We start from the raw sequence: 20,031 nt of genomic DNA, 5'->3' as shown, positions 1-20,031 counted from the left end.
TCTTTATGAGGACTGCTACACACTGGGACCATTCGTAGCAGCGAGTGCAGTAGTGGGTGAAGCTCTACCACTACATTCCCTTAATCCCAATATCCTTTTAATCTACTCTTGAAATTTTTAATCTTATTTTGGGTTATACGGGAGACTAAGAAGTCTTTCGCAATCTTTTTGATTTGGCGGGTGGTCAAAATATTGTTTCTTGAGAGCGCCCAGATTAAGGGTATTGATGAGGTCCTGTTATAGGGGTGTTCACCCTGGATATAGCAGCTCCTGGGAGTCTTTCAGCATCCTAAGAGGATCGCTGGGCTTCGTGAGGATAGCGGACTAATGAGGCAGAGTAATTATCAGAGTCAGCTTCCTTACCAGGTACCTATACTTAAGTTTGCGTTTTGAATAGTTGTCAAAAACTCTTGAGCATATACGCCTTTATTGTTTTAATACTGGTCTCTACCCACCACCATGGGTGTGAATCAGCTATTTATATATTCACCGGCTAAGTTTAATATTTAAAACCTTTAAACCTTTAAATGGAGACGGGATATAACAATCGACACACAGATGGAATGAGAGACCGAATTTGATCCCACTTGACTAGAGTACTCGTTAAATCTACGGGAGAAGAGGAGAAATGAAGATGATAAAAATTATATTTTCATTATAAAATAAATTTTTGAATATACTTACCCAGTGAATATATAATATTAAAGGCCCTCCCTTCCTCCCCGATAGAGACCCTACGGACTGAGAAGAACTGGTTTGGTTGAGAAGTATATGCGGTATCTGGCCGATAGTCGGCGCTGGTGGGCACACCCGGCAGCCTTCATGGCGATCGCTCACGAGTTTTTGGAATCTGTCGACCGTCGGAGACGTCAGCTATTTATATATTCACCGGGTAAGTATATTCAAAAATTTATTTTATAATGAAAATATCATTTTTATCATCTTCATTTCTCCTCTTCTCCCGTAGATTTAACGAGTACTCTAGTCAAGTGGGATCAAATTCGGTCTCTCATTCCATCTGCGTGTCGATTGTTATATCCCGTCTCCATTTAAAGGTTTAAAGGTTTTAAAGGTCGCTCATGAATGGCAGAGGCAAGGGACAGTGACATTGCCCTATCAAGCAGGATAATGCCCTAGAGACTGACCATATATCATATGATCAGCACCCAAGCCTCCTCTCCACTGAAGCTAGGACCAGGGAGGGCCAGGCAGTGGCTGCTGATGACTCAGCAGATAGACCTATAGGCTCCCCCAAACCCCCCAACCTTAGCTCATAAGGATGGTTAGGTTGCAGACAATAATAGCACAACGAGTCTAAGCGGGACTCGAACCCCCGACTGGCAAACACCAGGCAGAGACGTTACCAATCAGGTCACAGCAACTATTTAAAGCAAATTGACATTTGCATTCTACTATTTCTCTGGTCTATCCATTTTAGGATTGCACGACTTTGGAATGATTATCTCGAAGCATTTGCTTCTCGCCTTTATGATAAGATGAAAGTATCGCTCATTCTTTTACCCTTGCTTTGTCATACTTTAATGAAGACAAGCTTTTCTGGATCTTTAGTGTGTTTACTTCCTTTGGTCTTTGAATTTTAAAAAATTTTAAGTGTTTTAAATTTCTATACTTGCCTGTTTCTCCAGTAGCTTGTTTCATCTATGTTTACTGTACCCCCAAAAAATTAGCAAAAATTATTCCTATTTTCTTTCCTTTGTAAAGATGAATGCGACCTGTAAGTAAAGAGACAATGTGGCAGATATTCTTGAGTAGCAATGCCAAGAGTTTCCCATTCTTCCGTTTTCCCAGCCCAGACGACTCGTAAACGACCTCTAGGCATGCTGTGAATAATTTAGGACAGATGGGGTCTCCTTGTCTAACTCCTCTATACAACAACAACAACAAATGCACCCGTTTCTTTCCTTCTAGATTTTGATTAAGTTTTTATTTCCGCTTTAACCCTTTTACCCTCAAAGGACGTACTGGTACGTTTCACAAAACTCATCCCTTTAACCCCATGGACGTACTGGTAAGTCCTTGCAAAAACCTGCTATTTACATTTATTTTTTTTGCATATTTTTGATAATTTTTTGAGAAACTTCAGGCATTTTCCAAGAGAATGAGACCAACCTGACCTCTCTATGATGAAAATTAAGGCTGTTAGAGCAATTTAGAAAAAATATACTGCAAAATGTGCTTGAAAAAAAAATAACCCCTGGGGGTTAAGGGTTGGAAATTTCCAAATAGGCTGGGGGTAAAAGGGTTAATGTAATACCTATACGTTTGGGTATCATTTATTTACGAGGGGAAGCACTATGTTTGGAGTAAGATATATCACAGTTCCTATAAGTAATTAGGTTTCAAGTTAGGTTATGGAATCAAACACTACAGAATGTCCTTAACTTACAAACGTAATTGGTTAAAAAAAGCTGCTTGTAAATTGAATTATGTTGAATCTAACCTAGTGCAGGCCTAACCTGAATTCCATGAATATGATTTCCTGCTACAAAAGTCAACAAATAATCAGGTTTCATATGAAATATATATCAGGTTATTACTAATATCATTTTGCCTACTGTATTAAATGATAAAATATTGTCTTATTACAGCATTTCTGTATCTCTGTTATTTTCAGTTACATATGCATTTGTATCTCTGAATGATTGTAATACCTTCTGTATACACTACGCAGCATTGAAGCTAATCTTTCAAGCCTTAGGCCTGATGTACTGAGCGAGCAATTAATTTTAATGTTCGTTGTTGATTTTAATCATTTGGTGTTGTACTGTACCGACATCAGGTCATTCAACAAAATGCCCTGGTTCAGAATACGTATAGCATCGGTATTCACTCGGTCTACTTCACGCTCGAGCTTTCATGAAATTCAAAGTGTACTTGCTTTGTGTGACAGGACTTTTTAACTTTCCATTTATGTTAATCTGGGTTCGAAATCCCTTTCTTGTTTGCCTGTTGTGAAGCGATGAATATTTGGGGGCAAGAGTGAATTTCTAAGCTTGCAAGTTTCCAGCGCTCTTTCTGCGAACGATCATTATCTTCTCCCCTGCGTTTTTTTCAGACTTTCCTTTATCTAGAATAAATCTTGATGCCATAACAGTGCAAATAGTCGCCAGAGGCAGTATCGCTACTTATGAAAACTTGCAGTGCATTAATCGTCTCTTGACGTCTTCATCGATTACAATGGAACGCTTGAGAATTATTATGTACACAATTACTATTCTTCATTGCCTGATATAAAAAAAAATGCTATAATAGGTATGGCTGTGTCAGAAATTTGTAGAATCCTTCGAGTCTCTCTCTCCTTGGGTAGCCAAGGATTTTACCAATACCCAGTTGATATTATCATCCCCTTTCTGTCATTGTAAAAGGTACCTATATTATTACTAGTGTTGTTCCTTTGTCATTCATGATGCCAGTGGCTAGAGTTTGTTGCAGCTTAGTGGCTAAAGTCACTGACTCACAATTCAGTCAGTAAAGCTTTCATTGGTTTTCGCAACCAGACCATCCGTATTTGTTAATGATTGTTGATTTGGGGGTAGCCCATAGGTCTACCTGTTGAGTCACAGCAACTTTTGCCTGGCTCTTATATAGCTTGGGCATTGATCTGTGTACATATGGTTGGCCTCTAGGACACTGTGTCCTGTCGCTTACCCCTGCCGCTTATGAGTGACTTAGACCTTGGCTCCCGTGAACCTTATCTAGTGAAAAGACTGTTACGTTTGCTGCTCACGAGTGACTAGATCCCTTTTTTATTTTAAAGACAGGTGTATGGAGTTTCATAGTAAAAATACCATTAAATCATCTTGCATACCGATATTCTTTCATGTTTGCTATATGTGTTCACTCGTATTACAGTCACGGCTGTTTGACAGCAAGCATGGTTCGTTGTATGTATTGCATACAGTAGTCTCCCCTTCTTTGCCTCGGTATGTAAAAGAGTGCAATGATCTCTTAGATTTAAAACTGTATATATCACTTAAAATATTAATAAGAATATTTATTTTTTTTCAGGAGACTTCTAAATTCTCATATGTAGTTTTTATTATTATCATTAAGAATCCAAAAGTGTGTATTGGAACTTTTGTAGCCTATAGAACACTGCAGATACGTATTGTATGCTAAATTCATGGGTATTGTATTTATGAAAGTGAGAAGCCTACTCGAGATATGTATACAATCTTTGATATAAAAATACAATTTTATAAAAATACAATTTAGACCAGGATTGTAAAGTTACTTTATTTCAGGTACAGTATAACAAAATACAATTCTTTATAGAAAAAAAAAAATTCTATTACTATTTTACAGAATTCCACATCATAGAAAACAGGTAATTTATTCACAGGATAACTCCGTAAACATACTTCACTATTCCACAGCTTCGATGAAGACAAGCTCCACCTGCTAGTGACGGAGAGAGCCTACCCCCTTGTGACAAACGAGAGAAAGAACCGTACTCTGAGGTGGCAGTTTATCAAGTCGATAGAGCCCCCGTCCGTCTGCCACGTTCGAACGACGGACGTCTTGACTAAGGAGAACATCTTCGCTCAAGTGACAGTCAGGTTTCATACGAAGCAGGTTCGTAGACTGGCTTTATAATTTGTCGTATAACAGAAAGGTAAAATGAAGAACTAGGGATGAGAATGAAGGTGGCTTATGGGGAATATCACTGTTTGAAAGATTGGAAAATGATGAAATAAGAATGGCAGGTGTAGTAAAGAATACAGTTGATAATAGTGTTACAACTGAGATGGTGTGAACATGTGTTAAGGATGGATGGTGGAGAGGGAGTGAGGAGGTTTTGGTTAGAACCTGTTAGGGAGAGAAGATCGAGAGGATGGCGAGGGAAGAGTTTGGTGTAAGAGGATGCCTTTGAGCGAAGGCATTGGAGAGGACACATCAAGCAACCGACCCCTTATAGTAGGGATAGCGGTGGGGAAAAAGAATGTAGATAGATGAAATCTAAAAGAAATTCAAAGTGACTATGCGTTATTACTCAGTAAGTAATGAAATCAATTTTTAATAAGTGGAATAAATCAATGTTTAATTTAGCTTAGGCAAGTAAGTGATGATTAGAAATGTCAACTTGAATTTATAGAATTTATATCTACCTTCGATATAAGGTATGTCAAATGTACCTATTAAGTTTGGGCGTTACTCTCTTAACCTATTCTTTGTTCAAAGGAGGAGGAAAGGGAATTAATCACACAATGTTAATAATGCTTGTAATTGCAATTTATAATTTACAAGACATTTGAGCAGCTTATTATGATATATACTGTAATATACCATTAATTAATCTTAAACTGTTAAGCATGTACTAATTTTGAAGTAACTGCCACTTGTGTCATGGAAATTTCAAAGTCTTCGGTTGTAGCAATTTTGTCACGTGATCGGATGATTCGATGTATTGTCCTTAAGGAGGGTAGTCAATAGTTACTTGAAGGAAGTTGATGCCTTTTTCTCTTTCCCTGTTTATGGAAGAATGTTTTTGCGGACTATTCAATTTCTTATTACAGTGGTCACCAATGCGGCATATATTTGGGCCTTCCTGTAGAGAGATAAATGGCATGATAAGAATTGTAGTTATTGTAGAATTAGTAATGGTATAAACTTTATAAATATTCATTTCTTTTGTTAGCATACAAACCAATCTCTATTATGAATGGATACTTTTTCTACCATACAAACCAATCTCTTATAAATGGATACATCTAACCACACTGCTTTGTCTGACGTTAAATAATAAAACCTTACCATAGTGCCAGCTAGTACGTCACTTTTTCAGAGGAGGAATTGGACAAATTTCTTTGTCCTTAATCTACATGAACTTAACTCTTCGGTGAAAAGTCTTCCCGATTCCGATCTTCCATGGGCTCTCTACCCCTACAAACAAATATAATTTAACCAACATAGCATATGTTATGCAACACAGAAGAAACAAATAAATGGCCAAGTTTGAGAGGTGATTGTTAGAAGATGAATTTGCAAGGACAAGTCCCCCTTTGTCCTTTTATCTACGTAAACTTCCCCTCGGGTGGAAGACGTTCCTGATCACATGTCGAGGGGTTCTGTACCCCTACTATACCTGTCAGTATTGAGGCAAGAAGACATAAACTAAGTAGAAGAATCACAATCAACATAGCATTACCAGAGGTATCTGGACAAATGAACCTCGGACAATAACAAAAGTCGGAGCAATCGTTAAAATATCTGGAAGTGCCCAAAATAAAGTAGTCTTGAGTTTATAATAGAGGGAAATAACAATGCAACTAATGAGTAAAGTGGCAATCAAAGGAAATTATGAAGTTTTTAATCATCCTGAACAGGGTTCGATGAACAAACTATTTTGGCGACATAGTATCGATGACTAGTCAATGAGATTACTCCAATGCTTCCTTTACCAACATCTCTGCCGATGACAATGCAAGATCTTTAGCAACCTCGAAGTGTCTTAAGAGGAAGAAAAGGTCGAGGATCCTAGTTATGGTTTTAGAAAGGGAGCATAGGCATTCCTTCTCAATTCAACTGTGTATCTGCCTTTAAAGATCAGCTAGGTCTCCTCTTAAGATTTTCAAGATTCAGCTCTCAAATTATTCACTACTGAGAAACCAACTGTGGGAAAAGTGATGTCACGATATTCCTCAAAATAATTACGGCGTGCCAAACAGTCTCATTTGTGCATGGAGAGAGAGAGAGCTCTTTTGCACCTAACCTTCTTTAAAATAAGTCTTTCTTTTTAAAAAAAAAAATGTAATTCCACAGGCCACCAGTCAACTCACTAAGCAAACTGGAAACAACACATTTGTATTGATTCCAAGCTTGCCACCTTCTAAGAGAGACCTTTGGATTGAGACAGTTCAAATGGACGAAACCCTGCAGGAGCAGAAATGGCATTCAATGTAGAGAGGAAATGGCATAGCATCATATGGGATGTATCTAGAAGCAGAGAGAAAAGAACAGGTTTGACAAGTCTGGTGACAGGTAGAGAGAGAATATGCACATCCACCCTCAACCTGGCTAATGACAAGGGCCATGACAGGCAAAACTGTCTTTTGAGGCACTCGAGGAGCCCTGGACACCACGCAGGAAGCGGTTATCTCAGTGCTGTCTTTCTCTTCTCTGAAGGGAACATACTGATGTCGATGCTAGAAATCAGGCGAGACTTTGAACAAGCCTTATTAAATGAAGACTACTTCTTTTAGAATGATGATTCACTAGAATTGAAAGACTAAGAGGACGAACAAAAACATTACCTCCTCTTTACAATCAAAGGTCTTGCATGTTAGGATACACCTACAATTGAGGTTGTCAATGGCACTTCTCTCACAGGGCTTTAAGACCTTTCGCATAACTAGCACCAGCTGCAGTGTGTAGCAGCCTTGATAGATTTCACGGCCTCAACATCAAGAGTACAGTATCACTCATAACTTGGAGAGTCAAAAGTTTGAGAAGCCAGAATTAGGCATAAAGGAGTATGTAAGCTCAACATATTGAGGAAACTTCCACCCTGGTCAAACTCATCCAATGGTAGAATCTATGAATCTTGCAAAGGTTCAATCCAAGAGGAAGGCTTTGAGGGAGAAAGAAAGGATTTAAAGATACTGGGTTGTAGGAGTATTCACCCCATGGAATCAATGGTAAATTTACCATGTGTGGCCACCCTTATCTAGTTAAATACGCCCTCATTACGTACATATATTCTCCGTGATCTTGAAGACGCAAACCACTACAAAAACACAATCGAAAGACAGTCGATCGCGAGATAGCGAAGAGAACCCAGATGTGTATGGTCAATGCCTAATACAGGAATGCAGGTACTAAACTGTACTAGCTGCCTGGCTGTGTGCTGCTGTACATTAACACTAACCAAGGCAGTGTGGCTAGATGTACGAATCCATGCAAAGAACGAAAAGTTTGTCCCACGTAGGAAGAAATTGTAATTTGTAGAAAATTTGAATTTTATTACTTAGTAAAAATATAATATACTGTATCTATTTGTCATGAAAGAAAATGCTGGAATTAAAAAACCTTACTGATAATTGTTTCATCCTATTGCAGACACTGGCAGTTTACGATCGCTTCGGCCGTCTCATCCACGGATCGGAGGTCGTCGCGCGAGACGTGCTGGAGTACGTGGTTTTTGAAAAGCACGTGGCAAACCTCTACGGAACCTGGAGAATCCACGACAAGATCATACCGGACTGGATGCCCCCGAGACAGCCCATCCGCAAGACGTACAGAATGGACGACGTTGAGGTGTACCCCATGAATGAGAAGGCTGCCGACGAGAAGGATCAGTCCAAAGAAGCCGCAGCTGCTACAAGTTAAATGTGTTTCTGGTGATGTAGAAACAGCAATTTAGGAATTGTTCTTTTTGTAAATAAAGCTAAACTAGAAAGGAGAAGGTGTTTTGCTATGAACTTTTAAGTAACCATTTAGCATGATATTTTTATCAATATACTTGAGGTAACTATATTTGTTAACATTTCTAAACACCAATAAAGTTCAGCCAAGTTGGAATGTCTCTGTTGATAAAGAAACAATAATTAGGAATTGTTCTTTTTGTAAATAAAGCTAAACTAGAAAGAAAGAATGTGTTTTGCTATGAACTTGAAGTAACCATTTAGCATGATATTTTTAACATGTTGATAATTCCCAGCACCACGTCATAATTGCAAGACCACAAAATCTAGATATAACTAAAACTTGAGGGGTTTATCAACCTTGGCTATTGGTTTTAAGAAGACTTCTAGTCTTGAACAATAGCAAGAAACAAAAGATTTAGTAGTAATGAATTCTTAATTGGATATCAAAGCTGTAAAAAAATAAAACCCTAAAGGAATTAATAATAAACAAATCTATGACTGTTTCAAAGAGTAGCTACAATTTATTATCCCAGAGTGTAGCAATGATGTTATATAAATTGGTTCAAAATTAAACAGCAAAGATGAAAGTTTTTTAAAATTGTAAAAAAAGAAGATATTGTGCACAAAGAATCGTGTAGTTGAAAGTATTTGGAAAATGTGAGTTTTTAAAAAATTATTTGCAATAATTCTCTTGATATTCACATACAGTACTGTACAGTGTCTCTAACACAGTACAGTGTTTGGAATGTATGCAAGTTATCTGTATTTTGCAATGATTATTGTTATTGGAGATACTGTACACCTCTGTACTGTATTCCTAACACTGTACAGTATTTAGAACGTATGTAACTTATCTACAACAATATTATATTTCAAAGTCAGTAAATGTCTGAAGTTGCAATAAAATCTGTTACAACCTAAATCGAAATTTAAAATTGAAGTGAAAATTAATTTAAAGTAAAGATTTGTTACTGTTAACCCTTTTACCCCCAATGGACGTACTGATACGTTTCACAAAACTCGTCCCTTTACCCCCATGGACGTACTGGTACGTCCTTGCAAAAAACTGCTATTCACATTTTTTTGCATATTTTTTATAACTATGAGAAACTTCAGGCATTTTCCAAGAGAATGAGACCAACCTGACCACTCTATGATGAGAATTAAGGCTGTTGGAGCAATTTAAAAAATATACATTGCAAAATGTGCTTAAAAAAAAAATGCCTGGGGGTTAAGGGTTGGAAAGTTCCAAATAGCCTGAGGGTAAAAGGGTTAATAACTGACAAAATTGTCCAATTGTTATACAGTATGCTAACTGGGTTAACAAAAATGCCTTAAATGTAAATAAGAATTATCTAACATGAAAATTAGTATTGATTCAACTTTTTGTAAGAACATAAATATAGTTGAATTATCACATACTTTATGAGTAAGGAAATTTAATAGGAGAAGAAAGTGGTTGTGGCTACTGTCGAGTGAAGGGTAATCCCTACCTAACCTACAGTCGGTGAAGCTCCCGCTTTGTATCCTACGGGAAGTGTAACTTGAAAAGACTGTAGTTTTGTAAAGTTAGGAAAAATACAAATTTTAGCAATTGTTTCCTACGTGAATACAAATCATCGTTCTTTAATAGGTTCCAGAACCAAAACTGGCTGGTTAACTAAGAATGACAAGTCTCTTGGGTCTTAAAAAAGGAGCTGATGTAACTCGTGTCACCCTCCTAATGATCAGGATATGAGGCCATTACTAGGAAGAACCTACATCTATGCAAAAGGATATGGTACCTGAACGTATGGTCATTTAAGAGAAATGGGTTCCCGTACGTTTCGCACATTTTTTAAAAGAACTTACCTGTTTGATCGTAAAGAAAATTTACTCCATTATAGGGCTTACATGCATCTAATGTCTGGTCCGGCACATAAAGCAGTGTAGAAAGAAGAAAATAGTCAAGACATTCTTAACTATCAATCTAGACCATCTTGGTCAAAATGTTTCTTGTCCCATGACGGAGATGGGTTTGCTTCACAACCTGTTATACCACTGGACCAAGGTACCTGGGGTATACTCCCTAAAGGTGCGTCCACACTGGCAACATCGTGTCTACCGACATAACAACAAAGCTGGAAACCTTACAGTCAACATCGGTACACATATCGACAACAATGTATGAAACTTTGTCTGCTACAATGTCTGGCAACATATTGGCAACACGTGTCAACTTGGTGAAGCCATCCACACCTCATTCTAGAGACTTGAAAAGTATATCGGCGTGCCAGGACGCACTGGCAGCTGCTGCTGCTGCTGCTGCTGTTATTGTGCTTATGTGTTTACAACGGAGGAGGCACCGTCGTAGAGTCTGGACGAGACCCTCCCTATTGCATTATAGGAAAAGTGAAGAGCCTTCAAATCTCGCTGTCGGTGTTGTGTGTCTGTCCGGGTATCTCCAACCACATCGACTCGTCCACACCAGGGTTGCCAACATATCACCAATAAATCTCTACCAACATCTCAACAACAATGTTTCGGCAACAGTCTAACAACTTGTTGCCTACAAAGTTGTACACAGTGTTGTCAACATGGCTTGTCGCTAGTATGGACGCACCTTAAGTCTCCTAGGTGGTGGGCAATGAGGACTCCTACCTTTAAGCCCTGCACCACTGACAGATTCTCCCCCGAAAACTATGGTAGATCCGATAACTTTGCAGTATCTTGTTAACTCGGCCTTAACACAAATCCTAAGTACAGTACTTGATATTCCTTCGCAGACTATTATCGCAGGCTCTGCTATAATTTTTGAACTTGCATTAGTTCTCTACATGATCATATGTCAATAGTAAAAGCAGGCTGGCACATAAAACCTGCCAATTACTGTATGTAATGTGCTCCATCGTAACATAACTATCATCATTATCAAGAATGGCTTCTGAAATTTACATGTATCTTAGAAAAATCCAAGTTTCTGAATACAATATACAACTATTGTAATTTATCTTCTCATTTACAAGTAGCATTTATAATAGATAACAATCTATGCCAACTAAAGCAGTAGCTACGCTGTCCACATTATGAACAAATCATAACAGATCATACTAATAGAGTATTAGTTTCCAGTGGCTTGAGTCCCTTAGGAGGAGACTGTTCAAAGCTCTTTATAGCATCAGAATTTCAAAGAAGAGGAAAGCTCTGAGCCATTCAGTCTGAAAATGCGGCTCAAGGGTGAGCGACAGTTTTTCATCACAGAGACTGAGAGTAGGAGCTCTCAACGAAGGTATACGAGGAAATCCGCAATAAATTGCCTAGCGGCTCTGACTATATAAGTATCCCCTCTAAAGCCCTGTCCACACGATCGTGCATACTCGACGGGCAAACAGTGATACCAGGCCACTATAGTTAGTGAAAATGAGGGTTGATGATGTCAGAAGCGAGAAAACTAAAGGCAGGGATCTGGCAACACTACTGTATATGATGCCAGATCCCTGTCTGTGGTTTTCTCGCTTCTGATGTCATTAACCTTTCATTCGTACTAACTATTGTGGTCTGGTATCACTGTTTGCCCGTCGGGTATGCACGATCGTGTGGACAGGGCTTAAGATACCAATTAAAAAGGATGGCACTGGCAGACAACTTTGTAGGAGCTTCGCAGATATTCAGACATCTCCAGTGCATTCCCTGGCGATAACCCTTTTGCTTGGAGAGATGCTGGATAGTAAAGCACCCATGAAGGGCAAGGGAAGCTACCGAGTTGTGGTACCTCTGTAGGTTGAGCTGACAGGGGAGGGTGGGCCATAGAAATAGTTTTCTCGGCACTGCAACAAAAGGCATCAGGAGATCTGGATGACATTTGATGTGTGGCCAATTGGGAGCCTCCATGGTTATCTTGAGATGCGATGTAGTCATCGGTCTGACGATGAGTCGGCTAATTAGGGTGAAAGGGGGAAAGATGTCCATGTTCTGTGGGTGATGGAAAGCATTCTCTAATGTTGCAGACAGGTCTGGAACTGGCGAGCAAAATACTGGAAGGTTCTTGTTTAGCTACCGGTATGCGGCAAACAGGTCAATACCACACTGCTGAAAGCCGCAAATATGTAGTTTCTTTTCCAACTCTTTTTGGGACTGAAACTGGCCATTGTTTATGCCATTATGGGAGTTCTTTATCAATGTATGCTAACCTTGCAATGCTAGCAGTAGCTACATTTCCAGAAGGTTGATATGCAGGGATTTTTCTTCAATGGACCATCTTCCTGAGGTAGTCTGGTTTCTCAGGTGCATGACCCATCCCTCCTTGGATAAGTCTGTGAACATAATTTTCAGGAGTTCCCTGATTAGGTTCTCATCTTTCAGCTATCAAGCTAAATTGCCTCATCTTTCTTGTGCCGCCAGAACCAAATCGTATGAGGTGGGATCGCTGGTTGCCAACCAGCGATGCATCAGATGCCACTGGAGCAATTTCTGGTGGAGGTGTCCGTCGGGCACGAGCCTCAACAACGAGAGATATCCTAGGAGATATTGCCAATGTCAAACAGGAAGTTCTTGTTCAGGGATAAAGTTGTGCCTAAGGCTGTCCTTTAATAGGTTATTCTTTATTGATTAATTATGGGATTATAAAGAGGAATTTCAGAAATGAGTGTATATGAGATAATTCTATAAATTAGTTCTGTATGATGTTTAAGTCTAGGGTCTTATAGATATAAAGTAAATGTGTATTAATGCTCTACAATTCTTGGCTGACTCCAGTGGGTAACCAGGGTGTATTTGGCGATGGAAAACCAAAAACAAACCATAAAAGTAAGCGATGTATAAATAAAAACAATCGCTCTAAAAACTCATTGTCTATGCATGACAACAATAGCATTACCTATATGGGGAAGCATCCTAATCTAAACTAACCTACATTGCCAATTGTTTAAATGGGTAGATGGCAACCAGCTACAACCTAAGACTGCTAGAGATTTGGCTCCACGTGAGGTGACCTTCAACACACCACACTTGTCCAAATAATGGACAAGGCACTGGAAGAGTTGGAAGACCCAGGCTTACATAGCTGAGGACTATGAAGTGTGAAGGAGGAGATGATGAATGGAGAAGTATTGATTTAAAACCTCATGATAGAGATGATTGGCGAAATCTAACCGAGGCCCTTTGCGTCAATAGGCATAAGAGATGATTATGATAATTAATCAATAAAAGAAAAAGTAATGATTAAAGCATAGCCTTAGGCACAACTTTCCAAACTATACTACACAACAGCACCTTATTCAACATTAAGTAGATAACTGCTTAGGCCTACATAAAAATAAAAAATGGCATGCAATATACCACTGAAATTCCTATAGCATTAATGTTTGTAAAGGACTGAGGCAAAGTAATACATTCTATAACAATGTTGTCTAAAGCAGAATTGGACCATATGTATGACCAACTATGTACTTTTGTTCCCAAGGGGATCATTCATGTACTGTTAGATATGAATAAACCTAATTTATTAATTTTATTTTGCGAGATATTTTTCTATAATTTTTCCCTATGGGTTTATTTAATTTTTATGTATAATATAATTGTTTCTGTTTTAGTAACATACTTATTTACCAAGAGCTATCTAGAAAAATCAACATTTCGTTTTGGATCCCTACACTTTTCTTTCCTTGTAAAAGTCTTGTCTTTGTTCGCTCCCATTGTTGCTGTCTGAGTGGAGTGAATAGATACTGTATTCGCTGAAAAAAAAAGTCTTTTATAAGCCCATCTGAATTCATGTCATTTGAAAGGGTTGACCTGTATAATGCCAGACATGACCACAATGTCACCAGCGAATGCTAGAACAGACACCTTAGTCCCACATGGGAATGCATATTCAAAATTAGCCTCAATGCCAACTACACATTTGTCCACGATGATTTTATAAAGGATGGGGGAGAGAAGGCATCCCTCTTTTACTCCCCAACGCAAGGTGATTGGTTACGACATGTTGACCTTCACTTTAATTTGGGTCATCGTGTTGGAGTAAAAATTCTCAATTATTTTAATGACGTGGTACGGACTGCTTTGGTGACTCGGCGCCATAATGAAAGATTCACGAGAGACTGTATCAACGGCTGGTGCGACATCGACAAAAGTTATGCATAAGCCGTTTTTTTCGTTTTCTAGCATCTCTGACGATGCCTTCTAGGAGCAAACTTTAGTTCTGCATCCTTCTATCATCCTAAAAGTTTTTTGCGAGTTTGAGACATTCACCAACACAGCTATTCTATCTGCAATTATCTCGCAGTAGAGTCTCAAGATACGAGAGCCGATAATAAAGGGACGCCAGTTTTATACTGTACTTCTTTTAAGAGGCTCCTCCTTGGGTAACATGGGTGTCCTGCTCTTCTTGGTCTATTCAGGAACCAAGCTGAGGTACATCCTCAAGTTATATAGTCTAGTCAGCACATTCACATGATGGAGGACTCTCAAGTCCATGTCCAGGTATAAACATTCCAGTCTGTAGAGGAGTTACTGGCTCCTCATCATGTGGTGACTTGAGTACCGAATCTAATGAAATACTTGTTATAGAAGTCCAGCAGCGGTGGAGTTTCCCCAACAGGTGCGTTGTCACCCAAAACTACATTCACAACCTCCTTTGGAATTCTAGCAAAAGCATGCTGTGTTCTAGCATACTCTCTCTCTCTCTCTCTCTCTCTCTCTCTCTCTCTCTCTCTCTCTCTCTCTACGTGGTGGTAACCTCTCTAAATTTCGTACTTCATTTCCATTTCTTCAATAAGTTCTTCAACTTCTATAGGCAGGTTCCTCGCACAAGCCGGATCATCTTCTCCTTAAGCACTCTTCCAACATCTCCAGGATTCCCTCAGAGCCATCCTGTGTTCTATCTAGTGTTGGCAGTCCAATTCTTATGGCATCATTAATTTCCGCAAGTAATATGCCAGTTTCTTGCCTCGATAGATCCGTAAGGAATCTATCGATTCGCCACCTTGGTTCTTCGTCTTCAGGTTCATTAGCTACGGTTCTTTAAGGGGTTCCTCCTCATCCAGCTCAGTCGCATCCTGATCAGTGTTGACCATCAATGAGGAGCTGGCCTTGCCAGACTCTGGCTTTGAGATTTCACTCGGTAGCGTTAAATCAGAACTATTTTCTTTCTGTTGCGATGTTCAACCTAATAGCTTTTCGAGTTGCGGTTTCAGACGGAACTAGATGTGAAGAAGAAATTATACTTCTCTCTATTCTCATATCTATGTCTTGGCTTCTGGTTATTAGCTGGTCCTGCTCTGTTGTAACGCTCTGCAGTTGCTGCCACATCTCCGAGAGATGCGGCAGCAGCAGCGACCGCCGAGGAATCTTGATGGTCAATTGATCAATCATCGAACACAATGCCGATACCAAAGTTGACTTGCTAAGAGATTGCCCTATCTGGTTTACCTTTCATTTGCAGGTTGGTTTCGTAGAGCCAGAAGAACGCTCAGTTACCTCAGTGTCTGTTGTATTTTCCGCAACCTTTCACGAGTCAATTTTTCTGGGCAAGGCCTCCAAAATCGCGTTGTTTATGGTAGGCAGTTAGGATGTTTTTGGCCCTTATGACAGCATGGAGTTCACAATCACTGCAGCTAGCACACTTCATATTCGTCTTGCTCCTATTTTATTTTGATGGGTGTACACATCTCACATGCAGTCTCATCCTGGGGAAGGTCATAAATCGTAGGCCACATACTATGCATTTTTTTCAGAATTCGTTGATGAGGCTCCACTCTTACGACATTTGTTGGCGTCATCATATCTAAGTGCAGTCCATCGATGTTGGGTGATGGTTCGTGAACAGGAGTGTCGTTGTCCTTCTTCCTAATATTCAGTTCTTCATTCGATCCTTGCAGGTCTCAGAGTACCTTATATTCTCTTCAGTTGCCCTCAGATTAAGGGTAGTACCCCGAAATCACAGCTGCCATCTTAAAAGAGCCTATTGTAGAGACCACAGATAGAGGTGAAGGTGGTCTCTCGTAATACTTTTGCACATGAGCGATGCATTGGGTCGCCGATCTCAATGACGTATCGCACAGCATACAGTGCTCGCTAGCGATCCTACACCCTTGTACATCAATTCAAACTGGACAGCCCTTCTTGGTAGACCTGTTGTATACATCGCATTGCTACCATCTGCCACTGCATCCTACTTTTCTCCTCTCCTACCTATAGTATTAGGTAAGGCTGATTTCAGAATTTGTCCAGACTAAACAGAGCACGCCTGGGGGCCCTTTATCTCTGGTTGTTTGCGAAACTCGCATCTCTACCTGGTCCTTTCCAAATTTCCTCAACCTAATCCCTTATGATGGGGATGTAAAATCTGAGGTTATTACCTTAAAAATGCACCAATATTGGCTTTATTTTTTAAACAACAGAGGACCTTAGTACTGGCAGTTCCAAATTGTACCATTTTAGTAAAACACTACCAAAGGTGACAATACTGGTTGAACAAGAGTTTTTGCTCTGAAGCGAAAGCCATGAACCAAAAAATAACCAATCTATGTATGAACAAGAGAAACAACTCCGAGATTTTTAAATAAATAAAAAATCGGTAAAATTAACCTAATTCTACTGACAGGCAAGATTTTTATTATCTCATATTGCATTATACAGTATACATTATCTGCAATAAGTATCTTCAAAAGGAACATCTTTTGTAGAATTACCCGGAGAATGCAACTCTCAAGCCTCTTTGCTTGCCTAATACTGTATAAGAAAATCTTATGATAAAGCAGTGAATTACCAGGAAAAATCTTATACAATGCAAACAAAGCGGCTTAAGAATCACATTCACCTGGTAAATAGATGACATTTGAAATCAAAATAGTCATGTGACGTTTTACTATTGGTCATCAAGGGGCAAGATAAAACTTCGAAGACAAAGTTAAGGGTTTTTGGACAAGGACTGAAATATGGGCCGTATAAAAATGAAGAAACCGATCAAAGATAATTATAGCCATTATTAAAATCATAACCATTAAAATAAGGTTATAATTATAGGGTTAACATAGGGAAATTTGCCCACATGACACCAAAACTGGTGATATAAAGCCCATTTAGCACAGGACAAAATAATAGTTAGGAGATTGGACCAGAAAAAGGAAGTGGAAATAATCAGAGGGCTAAACTGTGGGTGCAAAGGCCCCTTAGTTATGTCTAAGGTGCACCACATAGGGGTCTACTGATAGCGCTAACCCAATGCATAGTACAATTATGAAAAAAACAGCAACTTTGTTAATTATAATAACCAGGGAACTATAGTTCATTTCTTTAAGCAAGGCATATTTGCACCGACTCGCAGCGGTGCCCTTTTTAGCTCGGAAAAGTTTCCTGATCGCTGATTGGTTGGACAAGATAATTCTAACCAATCAGATAGCAGGAAACTTTTCCGAGCTAAAAGGGCACCGCTACGAGTCGGTGCAAATATGCCTCGCTAAAAGAAATGGACTATAGGTCCTTATTTTGCCTCAAATTGGCAGTGGGGGAGAGACTCAAACCAGGGTATGGGATCCTTTCCTTAACCTTAGATTAAGAGTGGGATTCCCCAGGCCTAACCTGACCTAGAATGTCGAGTAGATAATTACAAGGTCATACGTTGACCTAACCTAATCCAGGCTGGTATGACATTAAGTGGTCCGGGGTTCGGGACACATGATCCCCTTTAATCAATCTGATATACAGCACCACGTAAGGTGTACTGTAGGCACTAGACCACCACTTAAACGTTGATTGAAAATATACAGCAAATTGTGTAGAAATTGAAGCTGAAATGAATATATAAATAGAAACTTTTGCAAGAGTGATATTTTTCAAAAATCAGTTTTATACTTTACCCTACCTCTAGCTGGTCCTCAAGTTGCTCGTTTTTGACAACGGCTCCAATTCAGTTCGATGGCTGTTCTCAATATACAGTATCTGCAAATCGAAATAGAAAATTATTGCAACATTAATTATAAGTGGTTCATTTATAAGAAAAATTTACATATCTCAATTGTCTGTTAACACCAATAATAAAAAAAAATACAAAAAACACTTTTCTAAATGGAAAAAAGTATATATATCTAATCTTTTCAAATTAAAAATTCATAAGTTTTTGTTGAATAGTTTTCAAGTGTGGAGAGAAAATTTCACTAGGCCTACTGTAAAAGTACAATGTGGTCAATATAGGCCTATTCTCAGTCAAATATCTCCATTAAAATACAAATTATAGAAATTACCATAATAATTATGATATTCAACCACAACTTAGCTATTTCAAGTGTCTCGTCGTTTCCAACAATATAGAAATGCCAAAATCGATATAAATCATTGTTATTGGGAGCTTTTAAAGAACAGAAATAAATAATAATAATAATAATAATAATAATAATAATAATAATAATAATAATAATAATAATTAATAATCTTAATAATAATAATAATAATAATAATGATGATAATAATAAATAATAATGATAATTTATAATAATCTTAATAATGATAATTAATAATCTTAATAATAATAATAATAATAATAATAATAATAAAAATAATAATAAAAAATAATTTATACATTTTTTATAGTTAGGCCAAAATCGTTGTAATTTGCTTTTAAAAAACTGATATAACCAAAAACACTAATACCAATAATATATAAATACCAAATTAGCCATCATTTTTCATATTTAGGCCAAATTCGTTAATATTTAAAGCTTTTTTAAGATAGAAAAAATCGTAAAAAAAAAAAACTGTAATTTGTAATCACCAACCCACTAATAAATATCACAGGCCTATCATCACATAGGCCTACGATAAGCGATATATAATATATTTCAAACTTCAATAGAACTTCCCGTGTTTATGAAGTCAAGACAACTGAAAATTAACTTCATTCTGTAAGTTACCATAAGTTATCATAAGTAGGGTGTCGATTTAACAACCTCGTTTGGGACGTAACTAGCTTGTTTGGTAACTACCTTTAATTGGAATAACTCCTATTTTATTCATATTAAAATATCTATATTTTATTTATACTTATATTACCTTTAAGTAAATTTGATTTCAGAACACATTTTCAAAATGTATTTACAATGTATTTGTGACCTAAAAACATATTTAGATAAATTATAAAAATTATTTATATTTAATTTATATTTATATTACCTTTAACTTGAGTAAATTTGCTTTCAAACCTCATTTTCAAAAAGTATTTATAATATATTTGTGACCTAAAAACAACATATTTGGATAAATTATAAAAATTGCAGTTGTGAATGTGTTAATTGCAAATTTATTCATGTAAATATATTATGGTGTATATACAATATTATAAATTGTAAGAAGTGTGAATGTATATTTCTTAATAAAGGAAAATATATATAAAAAAACTGCCTTTTTATTCTATAAGGTTTTAATATTTATATTCAGACCAAATTGTGATTATATCTTATGAAGTTTTTTTTCTATAAGACAATAGTTTTTTTTAGATTATATAAAACTTGAAAAAAAAGTTTTTGAGTTTTTACTTTTGCTAAAATCGTAGATTTTAAGAAGGGTTTATATTACCCCCTGTAAGTTTCTCTCTCTCTCTCTCTCTCTCTCTCTCTCTCTCTCTCTCTCTCTCTCTCTCTCTCTCTCTCTCATTTCTTGAAACTTTAAAATC

The 20,031-nt window shown here is 37.7% G+C and overlaps 2 protein-coding genes and 1 long non-coding RNA gene across 3 annotated transcripts in view; 2 read left to right on the top strand and 1 right to left on the bottom strand.

The window, feature by feature from the left end:
* mRpL45 (mitochondrial ribosomal protein L45) overlaps positions 1-8,911 on the top strand; it is a 36,779-nt gene extending 27,868 nt beyond the window's left edge. The window contains exons 6-7 of the mRNA XM_068349022.1: positions 4,398-4,596; positions 8,080-8,911. Coding sequence (XP_068205123.1) covers positions 4,398-4,596; positions 8,080-8,349 — 469 coding nt within the window. The 3' untranslated portion in view covers positions 8,350-8,911. The remainder of the gene's footprint in view (positions 1-4,397; positions 4,597-8,079) is intronic.
* Positions 1-20,031, top strand: part of LOC137618818 (uncharacterized) — a 413,063-nt gene that overhangs the window by 226,552 nt on the left and 166,480 nt on the right. The window lies entirely within an intron of this gene.
* LOC137618815 (uncharacterized) lies at positions 5,042-18,307 on the bottom strand. The gene is made up of 3 exons (XR_011039845.1): positions 18,229-18,307; positions 8,055-8,357; positions 5,042-5,569 (listed from the first exon to the last, which is right to left on the bottom strand). It is a non-coding gene; the product is annotated as an uncharacterized lncRNA (long non-coding RNA).

This window comes from Palaemon carinicauda, chromosome 25 (genome assembly GCF_036898095.1).
Source record: "Palaemon carinicauda isolate YSFRI2023 chromosome 25, ASM3689809v2, whole genome shotgun sequence".
NCBI classification, from domain to species: domain Eukaryota; kingdom Metazoa; phylum Arthropoda; class Malacostraca; order Decapoda; family Palaemonidae; genus Palaemon; species Palaemon carinicauda.
Note: the sequence above shows the minus strand (reverse complement) of the source record. Positions and strands in the feature narration are given on the sequence as shown.